The sequence below is a fragment of the Astatotilapia calliptera genome, chromosome 14, assembly GCF_964374335.1.
Source record: "Astatotilapia calliptera chromosome 14, fAstCal68.1, whole genome shotgun sequence".
In the NCBI taxonomy this organism is placed as follows: Eukaryota; Metazoa; Chordata; class Actinopteri; order Cichliformes; family Cichlidae; genus Astatotilapia; species Astatotilapia calliptera.
This window is the reverse complement of record NC_137435.1, coordinates 10,535,002-10,548,094: the sequence shown is the minus strand read 5'-3', so window position 1 is coordinate 10,548,094 and position 13,093 is coordinate 10,535,002. Positions and strand designations below refer to the sequence as shown.

The following is a 13,093-nucleotide window of genomic DNA, read 5'->3' as shown; positions in this document are numbered from 1 at the left end:
TTTTTTGTTTAAAGCCTATGGGGTGGGTGTGTGTGTGTGTGTGTGTGTGTGTGTGTGGGTGTGTGTGTGTGTGTGTGTGTGTGTTATGCAGCATCTAAAAATGATCAATTATCAAGAAAATTAAATGTTTATCATCTCCATCCGGTCACACACAGTCTCTTTATCACTTATCATTATTTACACAGACAAGTGGCAGCAGTTTAGCTGTATCCCACAAGTACACAGATGGTCAGTTTGTATCAATGCTGCTCCTATATTTCCTGTAAAGATATGGAAGGGAGAAGTGCAGTTATCTGTGACAGAGTGTCTGTAAATGACTGAGTATGGGTGTGCTGTAAGCCAGAATTTTAATCATCTTCTCTCATGTGTTTATGCGCATGCATACGTGGCTTCACTCCTAATCTGCGGCAGGGCTGAACAGATCGGGCGAGTGGTGGGCTGGAGGCCAGGGCCATGGTGGGAAGAAATTGAGGGGGGTTGTCTCACGGGGGCTCTGCCCAGCTTGGAGATGCTGACACTAGGATGTCTCTCTACTCTAGCCACTAATGAAATGGATCAAGGTGCTGTGGCTCATACTGAAGCATCACCTAGCTCAGTAGGGGTGGAACATAAACTAAAAAGAGGCTAAATACTGGAACAGCTGCACAGAGAAGGAAAAGCTTTAACCTTGTTAAGGGACAGAGCAATTAACATTTTATAGCACCATCATTTAAAACTCAGAAGCCTACCAACCTGTTTTTCCCCACTTCCTTTCTGCTTTGATCTTGTGGAAAGATCTTTTTTTTTAAATTATTATTATTTATCTGTATTTGAGAATGTGCACATTGTCACTCCTGTGTGTACAGTATGTGCTGTCCCAGAGCTGGCTCTCCTCTTAGTGTCAGGTGTCCTTGAGTGTTGGAAGCACTTGACAGGGAGATTTAATATCCAGCTCACTGGGAGCCAGACCAGCTATATCACTGCAGAACCCCCCCCCCCCAAAAAAAACCCCCCATCATCCTTATATCCTGGCTTCCTCCCCATCCGCTGCCCCTCCCATTGGCGTGATCTCTCCATCCCACTCCACTCTCCTCTCCTTTCCTGCTCTGCTCCGTCTTTGTTTGAGCAAGGAGGGGGCGTACTGACAGCTCTGCAGTTCTGTCTGCCTATCAGTCCTCCTGCTGATTACATTTGATCTGAATGGATTGTTTTTCATTTAGAGTTTATTGCCTCCCCTGCCCCCAACCACCCACCCTCCCACCCTACAGACCCTGTCTGTGGTTTGGAATACTGCTTCTGAGGTGATAGGTAAAAAAGATTTAATGAAATTTAAAAGAAAGGAAACACAAACCCTGTTTTCTAGGCACAAATTACATTTACAGAGGCAAACACATATCTGTCATTTGTTTATATATCCCTGAGGTGTCCTAATTTCTTTAGGTTAAGACTGCTAACCAGAAAAAAAAAAAATCAACACCTCTACCCCTGCACCTCAGCAGCCTCACTTCCCTACTACTTATCCTTTTTTGACCTAGTCATTTCTTTTGTTTGCACAGTTGATGTGAAGTTATATTCTCTCCATGATTCATATTATGTTTGACTCTGATGCCTTTGTCTGCTTCCTCACCGAACTTAACCCTTTCCTTTCTCTTCCGATATGCTTCAGCCTTGCCTGCCTAATTAACCACCAGACCCTCAGATTAATCCTCCTTGGCAAGCTCTGAGACAGTTTCAGATCTGAGCTCTGTTCTCGCCGATATTTCCTCGTAAATCTAAAAGGCGCTCAGCTCCTCCGTTGTAGCAAGCTATAGCTCAAAGACTGTGGCATTGATCGGACTCTGACTGAGGCAGAACTCAGGAGGCAAGACAGATATTAAAAAACTGCAGACGCCTCTCTGCTATATGATATTGACCATCCCTTTTGTATTCAAGGGGAGTGGAGGATAATCAGGAAAGTGTATTGAAGCTTCACTATACTGCTAAAACAACACAGCAAAGACATTACCAGCCCCATTAGCTTGTTGTGTTTAAAAAAAAAAAAAAAGAATAAAAATCTTTGATTCTTCTAATCCAGTTTTGTCTTAAAGTCTGTGAGGTAGCCACTGAGATCTTAAGTGTAAGAGCTGACGCTCACTATGTTTAATAACGTTCTAATCCAATGTGGATTATGGGTCTGGCTGCCAACAAAACCATCCTCCAGGTTGGTAGCTGATTAGAAGATGAAATGCCATTGATCGCAAGCAGACAAGGCTTTTGCTCTGCGTTTTGTTTAGATAGCCGTGTGATGTGTGAGAGGCCAGGCGGCTCACTGGCTGGTCTCATATGAATAATGGCTCAAGGACAAGCAGCATTGATTCATCGACAGAAGAAGTCGAATAGGCCAGAGAGGCAGCTGCTGACCGTCACACTCCCCTCCTCTCTTGCTCAAATCTCATAACTCTCTGGCAGATTCAGCCTCTCTAATGTCATCTGTTCTGTTTACTGTCTGTTTGGAGGAGTTTCCGTTCAGCATGGCTATGTCTGCAGCTCTGGGTGTATGTACACACATCACAGCTGTGTTTGTGCATCACCTTGCAGGTGTGAGACAAGTGAGTGACAGATGATACACACTAAAGTTTCATAAGTACACAGATCTTGTTCTCCAGTCTGTTGCAATTTTCTAAACTCTTGTGGGGTTTTATTTTGTTTTTAATGTGCTTTTGCTTCCTGTGTTTATTTTTCAGATCTCCCACCTCCACCCATCCCCCCTCCAGCAGTGCTCAAGTCCCCTACACACCCTTCCAAGGTAGCTCTGGAGGGCCGGGGAGTGATTTCCCCCAAAGCCGGTGAAGGTCGAGACAAGAGAGGAGGAACAGGGGGATATCGAGCCCGAGAGGACTCGGACCCCAGAACCAGCTCATCTGAACGCAAAGATGCTCAGGATAGACAAAAGACTGCTCACGGAGGGAAAGGGAATAAACATGAGAGTAGCACTACCAACAAAGCACGCCAGCATGCAGGTACTACAATAGTTACAGCATAAAGGAATTCTTCAGTCCGATGGGTAGCACCTTGATTCTTAACTATTGTTCCCTGTTTATAGGTTCAGAAGACATTATGCCGTATAGCCGACCACAGTTCCCTACAGTCAACAGCCCCCGAGACCCAAGCTCCTCTAGCTCCATGTCCTCCCGGGGCTCAGGGGGCCGGCGGAGAGGAGAAGGAGGGCGAAGGAACCCTGCAGATATGGGCCTCAACACCTCCAGAGCCTTCCAACCAGGAGATGAAGAGATAGAGGTAAAGGGTAGTCTTAGACTCTACTTCTCTGAAATATACTTGATGGGCATCTGCATTCTACTTGAGTAATGTCAAAGACAATGTCCCATGTTTGCATCTGTTAATTTTGGCAAGAGATTGAATACAGTTTTTGGACAATGACACAATCTTTGTCATTTTTGGCTCTCTACACCATCAGACTGCATAGAGCCAACTTTATTTCAACGGCTCTATATTTTAAATCAAGGTATTTTTACCAAACATATTGCATTAGTTGTTTGGCAATTTTCAGAGGCTGAAAAGGAATTGGACAACTGACTGACAAATAGTGTAGTAGGCAGGTTAAGTCTCAATAACTGGAAGTCTTAACATGAGGAAAAAAAGATCATCATGCAAAAGAGGGAAAGACACTACTGGCTAAAAGCCAAAATAAACCTATCAGAGAGAAAGCAAAAATTATAGTAATGGCCCAAATCCATATTTGTTAAAAACAAGGAATGCACTAGGCAGCTCAGCAATACCAAAAGGCCTGAAAGACCAATGAAAACACCTGAAGTGAATGACCACAAAATTCTTTCCTTGGTTAGGAAAAACCCTATGCAATAGTTAGCTAGTCTTAAGGAGGTAGACATATCACATAAAAGAGCACAGTTCTTCTGGACAAAAAGAAAAAAAAAATAAAACCAAAATTATCTTGTACCAGAATGGCGTGAAAAGGAAAGTAATTAGTAGGATTGCAACAGTTCCTGATCAAAAACACAGCAAAAATGGGTACGTACAGCCGCCAATGAAACTGGGTCGCTAGCGTTTATTTATGATGCGACTGCTGATAGAAGTAGATGGATTCATTCTGTACAGGGATATACTCTCAGCTCAGGTTCAGCCAACAGACACCACTTCACAGTCCAAATCTCTCTCTCTTATATTTAATATAACCACATTATGGACGGACAAGCGCCTGTTTTTATGCGTTGTCATTAGCAACAACGACAGTAACAGCATCGTGTGTCCGCTTGTTTAAGTTCCACATAAACCTTTCACAATAAAGCTCAAGATCCTGTTGAGACTTTTCAAAATAAACTGAATCACGTGAAAGAGCAGATTATTAACGGATGAGAAGTAAAAAAGAGCCACCAGGTGCTAAAAAAATAAACCTTGGAGTCAAACGTTAGAACAGGCTTTTCCCCGCAGCACGCAGTGTAATAAATACTCACAAAGAAAACAGCGGCCGTTACAACTTATGTCTAAAAATGTATCGTTTCATGCATCAGTTAAAACACTCGACTCCAGGTAAAGGACGTGCAGCTGGAAACACTTCCCCCAAGTCGAGCTGCCCGAGATTCACAGAATTTACAGAAAATGTTACATGGCCAGTGATGGCCTGGCTGAACAAAACGGCTTTTGGTGATGTCTATGACTTTAATAAGGTATTGATTGCAAAGAATCAAAATCCTTTGCAGCCAATAATTTCGTATATAAAATACTTTTGTTTAAATTGTCCTCCAACAATGGGATACACAGATACAGATCTACAGTGAGTCAATATTGGCTGACCTTTGTGCTAACCAAAATGTTTTTGTTTTTCCCAGATGGTAGAAAGCTGAAGGAGGAGGAAAAGGACAGACTGTTCTGATTTTTTGTCCAAGAATGGAGCACCATTGTTTCTCTTACAGTTTTAAATATCTTAGTATTTCACCATCATGTTGGCTGCCCTCATACTGTACATCAGTAGTGTTTCTTTACATCTGGAAAACAGACCAATGTTGTTTTTTTTCTAACTTATCATTTTATATGTCCATTGAAAAAAACGAAAGAGTGAAGAATAAAATGGTGCATTCAAAACAAAATACACAGTAGTATATTTATGTATAATTCCAATGCAATATGGAGTGAACTCTTACTCCAGATATTGACATGACTCAGCTTGCCTTGAAAAGAACTTTGGAAAGCCCATACAGTGAGATGTTACTGTAATAAATTAGCTGCAAGCAGAGAGAGGTGGACTGTCTGTAAATATACATGTATACATGATGTCTTCTTGTTTTACCCATTGTGGTACCTCAAAATTGTCTTCCTTGTTTTATTTTTTGCAAATTCTAATTTTATTATGCCAGTAAATATAATTATTTTATCAATTCCATCCATGTTGTAAATTGCTATATTATTTAGCTTCCCCAAGAAAGTGCCACTTTGGGATTTTTCCTTCTTTTTTTTTTATAATGCACTGTTATGTTTTGTGTTGTCATCAATGTTTGTTGTTTGTTTTACTTTGGTTTTAAAAGCACAATCACTAAACTTTATTTTAAACCATTCTATCTATTAACCTTTTTGTCTTACTGGAGGAAAACAGGTATGACAAAAGAGTCTAGTTAATCCTGATGATGATGATGATGATGATGATGATGATGATGTTGTAGGTAAAGATTGCCGTTTACAAAGGCTGTGCTTGAAAGGAGACTCCTTATGTTGTGATTGTCTTCCTCTCCAGTTCTGACACAAGTGATGACAACAACAGTTAATGTGAGTCATAGCTGCAATGTAAATACCTTTTCACATTGACCATAAACTCAGCTATTGCACATTAATTGAAATGGTAATGCTGACTCCGAATGCACTTAAATGAATGTCAAATACAGGAAAAATGTCACTTTGGGAATCTGGAGAGGTTGTAATTGGACAAGAAGAGTCTCTTTTCTTGATACTAAAGGGCTGATTGAGCCCTGTTTTAAGGAGAAAGGGTGCTGTTGTTTATTCATAGGACATCTGCAAACATTTGTTTCGTAAAGCAAAAAAGTAAAAAGAACTTTAAAAAAAGATGAATAAAAAAAAAGTTCAAATTATAAATGTTCCTTTGGTCATTTGTCAGTATTTTCTGAAAGGATAAGCCTATATCCTTTTTTTTTTAAAAGCTCAAATCCACAAAAAGGTTAAGACCAACAATTTGTTATTCTATGACTCAACATCCATTTTCCTTTGGTGTTTTTGGCACAACCCCACTCCTACTGAAGAATCTTTCCAGCCATCAGATTTCTACCGCTTATCCAGAATTTATTCCCAGGAACACTTTCCAACTCCTGCAGGGATCCTGAGGCTTTCCCAGGCCTCCTAGTTTGGTGTTTTTGGAAAACCCCCAAACAAAGCTAAAGTTTGTACAACTCATATCGAAACCGTTACAAGGCAGGGAGAAAAAAAAAAAAAAAGACAATGTCATAATGACACAGATGATCGCACCATAGACTCAATTATGTGCAATTATGCCCCCTCAGCATAAGAATGGGGGGGGGGGGGGAAACAAAAAACAAAAAACAACAACCTATGTATTGCCCTGTTTTCTTTTCCTAAGAAGTAGTGATGTGCGATTCCACTGATTTCCTTTCCGATCCGATACCAAGTACAAAAAATTATTTTATTTATTGTATTGCTATTGTATAGCTTCATAATGATAACAGGACATTAGACTACTTGTTCTTATCGCTTGACAATGCAGAATTATCATATAGAAATTCAAAAACTGAAGCTGTGTGCTATTTGAACACGTTTCCTGCCTGCGGTACTAAAGGACTCCGTGAGAGACGTCTGTCTCGCCCTAGCAGCACCCATCCCTCTCCTCCTCTTCAGTTCGCCTCAACATAAGCTCGTCATATTCTGTGATATGATTTACTGAGGTATTTGACGAGGTTAGTGGTGTTGCCACAACACCTCACTGTCTTGCCACCTGTATCGCAAACCACGACTCGGCTGTTTGTGGAAGTAAAATACGTCCGCACATGACTCCATTTACGATCAGTCATTGTTGTGAGTGCGCACTCGGGGCAGCGACACATTTATACAGTCGCATATGATTATGAAAGGCGGAAGAGGAAATAGTTCCTTCCAATGTAGACAATCTGAATGATATAGTTTCTTTCCACTGTGTTCCTGTTAATGATAAACTACAAATCTACCCTAAATTACTAAAATATCTACATTTTATTATGAGAATCGATTCTAGAACATAAATGACTGGTATCGGAGGAATCTATATTTCAGTATCGATCTGCACATCACTACTAAGAAGCTGCCTCCATTTTCTTGTCTGCAAGTAAGAAACACACTAAGAAACAGTATTGTGTACCAACACACATCACCGTTAAGGGAACACAGAACCAAGTTTTTATAATCTGCCCACCTGCGCACACATCTTTCATCACGGCACAAAAGGAGCTGCTGCTGGCAGTAAGAACTGAAAAACTGTGATACTCTCTGCACGTCTGCAGCAAGCATTTTGTCACTATTGGGTCAAATATCTAAATGGCAGTTTTAGCCTTTTATACTGTAACAGGTCTGTGCTACATCAAATCATTTGGAGTCATTTGCAAGTTTTTGCATCATATCGCAATATTGTTCCTATAGTGCACAAAACAATGAGGCAACCGTTCTTGACTAGATCCTAGATGGAAAATACTTTTCAGTCTTATAATGTGACAATATTGTGCAGCTCCTGACAAGTTAGAAAGGTTAAGTTACTTTAGTGACTGTTAAACTAAAGGGTTTCTTTACGGTTTTACTTAAAACCAAAAGATAAAATAACTTATAAATGCAGATAAACAATTTTTTTTCACTGCATCATCAGGAACATGAGCCAACATTTTTCCAAATATCGGAACAGAATTTTGAGGACATGTTGTGCAACTCTAATACCACAGACTTATAAACAGAGTAAAGCATGTTGACAATATGCAGCTTTTAATCATTTATATTATTTTTGCATTACTAAATACTGGATAACTCCCAGGCTGCTAAATACAGCCAACACCACATTTTAACTTTTCAAAATAAGAAACTAAAATAATGTGCAAAATGTGATCCACTTTCCACTTTGATCTCTCAGTTGCATATAGCTGACACCCCCCACTGCCAACCCCCCAAAACGTTGTCAGGATTTCCAGAGCATTTTCTAGAGTATTGCACAACATAAGCAATGAGATGTTCAATTCGTTTTTAGCACTTTTCAAAAACATAAACAGGATTTCTATTAATTTCCCATTTCTGACTAATCAATAATGTGTGCGAAGTATACAAAACTATTTCTGCTGGTGTAATAAATGATTCATAAAAGGCACACATTTATTTTAATGATATATTTACCATAAATGTAATTGATCATAATGACCCAAGTGTAATTGCATCAGCTACATTAAACACTTTTAATGAGAACTAATATGAGCTGACCTCAACCAAAAGTATACAATGTACTTCAACAACACCATCAAGGAGGGAACTATCAATATTCTTGGCTCAGTCGCTAAATAGCCATTTCTGTTCTGTACTGTAGCTATTCAAATGTATTACCTAATGCCAATTCCATTAGTGTTCTCCATTACTCACAATATCAGCATGCCATGTCATTCAGTAAAGGCATTTGGAACCATAGAGGGAAGCTAAAACCAACAGCGAAGGGATTATATTCAATTTGACAGGCCTAGATTGCTGCCAATTAGGTGTAAGGAGAATTCAATGAGGTTACATAAGAGAGTGAATACAGTACTCATCCCTTTTCGTCACTCACTCGGTGATGGGTGGCTGCTGATGTAACAAAACAAAATATCCATAAAAAGAATCAGGAAATGACACTGGCACCACAGAGGGACTCTAGACAGCGACTTATCCTAATTGGAGACGGAAATACATTTGTTCCAGTTTATTACATCTAACCTGCCTACTGCTTGTTCTCAAAGAGGCAATAACCTGGCCTATGGGAGTCTTTAATGTCAAGCACTGTCTGACTGGCTTATTCAAACAGCAGTGATGAAGAAATAGAGATGATTCCTCCCCTTTGTACTCCCTCATGAACCTCAAAGAACTGGAATTAAGTCCTGTTTTTACAAGCTAATGAGTAGTGCTGCCCACCTCAACATGCTGTACCATCAAGAGACGTATGCCTCTAGCTGAGAAGCAGGATTTTGCATCTACTATTGGAGTAATTTTAATTATTTTTTTTTTTACCATTTATGAATATGTTGATTTTTTTTTTCTTTTTGCATTTTTAAATTTTTTTTTTTAAATAAAATTGTACTTTTTTTCTTTAAAAATAAGAGAACATAGTTTGTTTGGCATTTAACATTTACACATAAATTAAAATGTGAAAGATATCTGTATTACTTAGCAACAATATAATTGCAGCTATACCCTCAGAATAGGTGATTCGCTCCTCAACCACCTCCTCCACCACCTCAGCTCTCGGAGATCCCTTCCCCCCTCATTCCCCCAGGTGTTCTTTAATAAGCACCTTTCTAAATAAGAACAAATTTGGAACAGGAGAGAGCATCCCCTCATGCCTCCATCCATCATTTTAATGAGCAGAGGTGTGTCCTGTTCTCACAACGAAGTGCAGGTGATTAAAGATCTTAAGTGGATACCCGGGCAGCCAGGGTTATTCACCCCATAATGACATGAATATGCACAATGAGGGTGAACTGTCTCTGGTCTGGTCCTTACAGTTACTCAACCTGTGTGCATATATGTGCATCTGAAATAATTCTATGTTGTATATTTTGGCCCTATTTCTTTCTACTGTCTGGCCAAAAAGGACCTATTGAGCTTTTGGACAAACAAATAATGACTCCATTAATCAAAAACAGGTTGCAGATTGGTTGACAATAAAAAATATTTTAACTGCTAGTTGCAGCCTTTACTGACTGCAAAAATATAATCAGTTCCAAGCTTATAAAATAAAAAGTTTTACCAGTAAAATAACTACATTAGAATTTCTATATTACTGAATTAAATATTTCTATACTATAAAAGTATAATTAGGAGGACATCAAAGCTTTTGCATGGTAGCAATTGATAAGAGAGAAAGATACTTTCTGTTCCCCAATCACAGGGTTCACCACAGCACCGGTAGCTCCCAGGAACAAACCGGGGATATTTCTTCTTGTTAGGAAAATGTGTAAACCACTGCACTATGGAGCCACATAGGGTTAAACTGTAAAAGGTAACGGTTGTAGGTAATTCCCAGATTCAGCGGCGACTTCACCAAATTTCAGGTGAGCCTGGGCTGCCATTAACTGGCTGATCACCTATTAGTTTGTGACATCAAAAGGGCAGGATGGATCTGACTAAGAAGCTCCAAACTAATTTGCTATTGTAAATCACAAGGCAGCCACAGAATCAAATCGGTTGCATTGTTTGTCGGACTTTCTCCTCTCTACAGCTTAATTCAACTTCCATCAAAAATAGACTTGCTCCAGTGTTTTTTGGTGAGTGGAAAGCACTTCTGGGACACTGAAGTGCATCTAGTGGAATTGTAATTATTGTCTTGAGAGGGCACAAGCAACTCCAACAGGCACGCCACAGCCGAAACAATATGCTGCACTACGGCGTTACTTTTGTGCCACTATTCTGAGCGCACGTAAAAAAAAGTTTGTAGGTCCAAGTGTTGTATTTTGAGGAGAAATTTATTTTGAGCGAAGAAAAGCTGAATTTGAGGGAACAACATTCATTCCTGCGTGCAAAAAATTTATTTCGGTGTTTGCTATTATCCACACACACACACACACACACACACACACACACACACACACACACACACACACACACACACACACACACACACACACACACACACACACACACACACACACACACACAATAGCAGCCCCTCTCGCTCAGTTTTTGCATTTGCGCTCGCTCACAATGTGTTGCTGGCGCGCTCAACATTTCTGCCCGTGCGTGCTCAACTCTTTCTCTACACCGTTATATTTGTGCCATAAAACCAGCCAATCACAGACTTGGATGCAAAAAAATCTGATTGGCTGTTCTGGTCTCCAATCAGCTCGAAATGACGAAATGCAATATCCCAGAATCCATTTTGTCCAAAACTCAATCGAGGCAGTGGCGGAGGAACACAGAGTGGCAGAGTTTGAAATATTACTCTTTCTAGGTCACAAAATAAACTTTTAAGATATTTTCATGCGAGAACTTCAAATACCTGCTCGATTTATCAAGACATCACATATTTCTGTAAGTGCTCTAACGTTTTCGGAGATGCCTTGTTACCCACCAGCTGACCGCATAGCTGGACTGGCCATTGGGCATACCGGACATTTGCCCGGTGGGCCGATGATGATTTTTCATTTTTATGTTTGTTTGTTTTTGTAACGGTATAAACAATGAAAGGTGGTGGATTAGCCAATTGGTCATGATCAACTCTGAGCTGGACCAATTACAATACATTCGTATTGAAGGGAAAAAGAGTCCCGTACTTTAGCTAGAATGAAAAAAAGACAACGCTGGAGTTATTCTGTCTTTACGTTGCACAGCTGCCTCTTCTCCCCTCTTTCTCTCCCCCTCCCTCTCCTGTTGCTACTTCAATGATGAAACTGATCAATGATCAGCTGATCATCTCTCTTGTTTGTTTATCTCCCACATTGCGCCAGAAACAGGAAACCAGCGTATGTTGCGCTAAACAACAACAGCAGCACGTTCAAGCTTGATAAGCTGTTGTTATAATTTATTTAAAATTAATTTCTAGTATCAGCTGATGTTGGCTGGAGCCACAGCTGTAAAAGCTGCTGCTCATGATATCGGTTTGGAAACATGAAGGTGATACAAATCATACATATATACCAACAAGACAGTGTACATCACTGTCACAACAGCGTTTGTTTTAGTTCAAAGGCTTTATGGTTTTTCCTATAATACCTGGTGGTGTAGTCTATGATCTTTTTGTCAGTTCAGCCTTATATATTGTGTTTAACCCGAGTGACCACCCGGTCAGCTGGTGGGTAACAGGCATCTCCGAAAACGTTAGAGCACTTATGCAAATATGTGATGTCTTGATGAATCGAGCAGATATTAGAAGTTTACACAGCACCATTCTCGCATGAAAATATCTTAAAAGTTTATTCTGTGACCCAGAAAGAGTAATATTTCAAACTCCGCCACTCTGTGTTCCCCCGCCACTGCCTCGTTTGAGTTTTGGACGAAATGGATTCTGGGATATTGCATTTCGTCATTTCGAGCTGATTGGAGACCAACAGCAAACACTGAAATACATTTTTTGCACGCTGGAATGACTTTTGTTCACTCAAATTCAGCTTGTCTTCGCTCAAAATAAATTTCTCCTCAAAATACAACACTTGCACCTACAAACTTTTTTTTACGTGCGCTCAGAATAGTGGCACAAAAATAACGCCATACTGCACACCTGGTGAGATTCAAGGCTGACAAGGGAACCACAAAATACAAAATGATAGTGACTGAGAAGCTCAAACTCATCTGCAAAAGTCTTAATTTGCACCACAGGACCAGTAAACAAGTTTCAACTTCTCACATACTGCTATGCAATCAAAATATTTCCCAGTAAGAGGAGCAGAAGATCTATTGAAAAAATACAGTATTAAGGCAGTTGGGCACTGGATTCAAGGCATAAACAGTAAAAGAGGAGGGTCAGAACTTTTGAGTTTAAAAAGTTAAATCAACCTCAGTCCCCTCAACCTGCAGTCTTTTTAACTGCCAACAGGTGGCGACTCCCCTGGTTGCAAAAAGTTGCTCAGAAGTCCGAGTTCTTGTGCTCGCCTGCTTTTTGGCCTCAATAAAGTCATAATGGTTTACTAAGTCAGTCAGTAGTTTCAGATCATAATGAATCAAAATTTAACATTTTCTAAATTATTGGTCATTCTGAAAGTCAGAAAGAGGATTACCCAGAGTCATTACCTAATGATTAATCAATCACATATCATTAAGAAGAGATTGTGTGGATCCACCCCTCGCTCGAGACACATATGGTTTCAAAACACCGACATTGTAAAGGCGAAAACACTGAGCTCAAAACTTAACAACAGAACTATTAACTATTAGGTCATTTTATAATGAC

At 39.9% G+C, this 13,093-nt stretch overlaps 1 protein-coding gene and 1 long non-coding RNA gene across 8 annotated transcripts in view; one reads left to right on the top strand and one right to left on the bottom strand.

Annotated features, from left to right (window-relative positions):
• robo1 (roundabout, axon guidance receptor, homolog 1 (Drosophila)) overlaps nt 1-6,078 on the top strand; it is a 227,900-nt gene extending 221,822 nt beyond the window's left edge. For 5 of the 7 annotated variants that reach the window (XM_026191730.2, XM_080289182.1, XM_080289181.1 and 2 more), the window contains 4 exons: nt 2,475-2,567; nt 2,703-2,978; nt 3,062-3,255; nt 4,824-6,078. In XM_026191730.2, coding sequence (XP_026047515.2) covers nt 2,475-2,567; nt 2,703-2,978; nt 3,062-3,255; nt 4,824-4,838 — 578 coding nt within the window. In that variant the 3' untranslated portion in view covers nt 4,839-6,078. The remainder of the gene's footprint in view (nt 1-2,474; nt 2,568-2,702; nt 2,979-3,061; nt 3,256-4,823) is intronic. The other 2 variants (XM_080289183.1, XM_080289186.1) reach the window with 1 other exon arrangement.
• Nucleotides 1-13,093, bottom strand: part of LOC145420199 (uncharacterized) — a 42,057-nt gene that overhangs the window by 8,400 nt on the left and 20,564 nt on the right. The gene's annotated exons all lie outside the window — the stretch shown is intronic.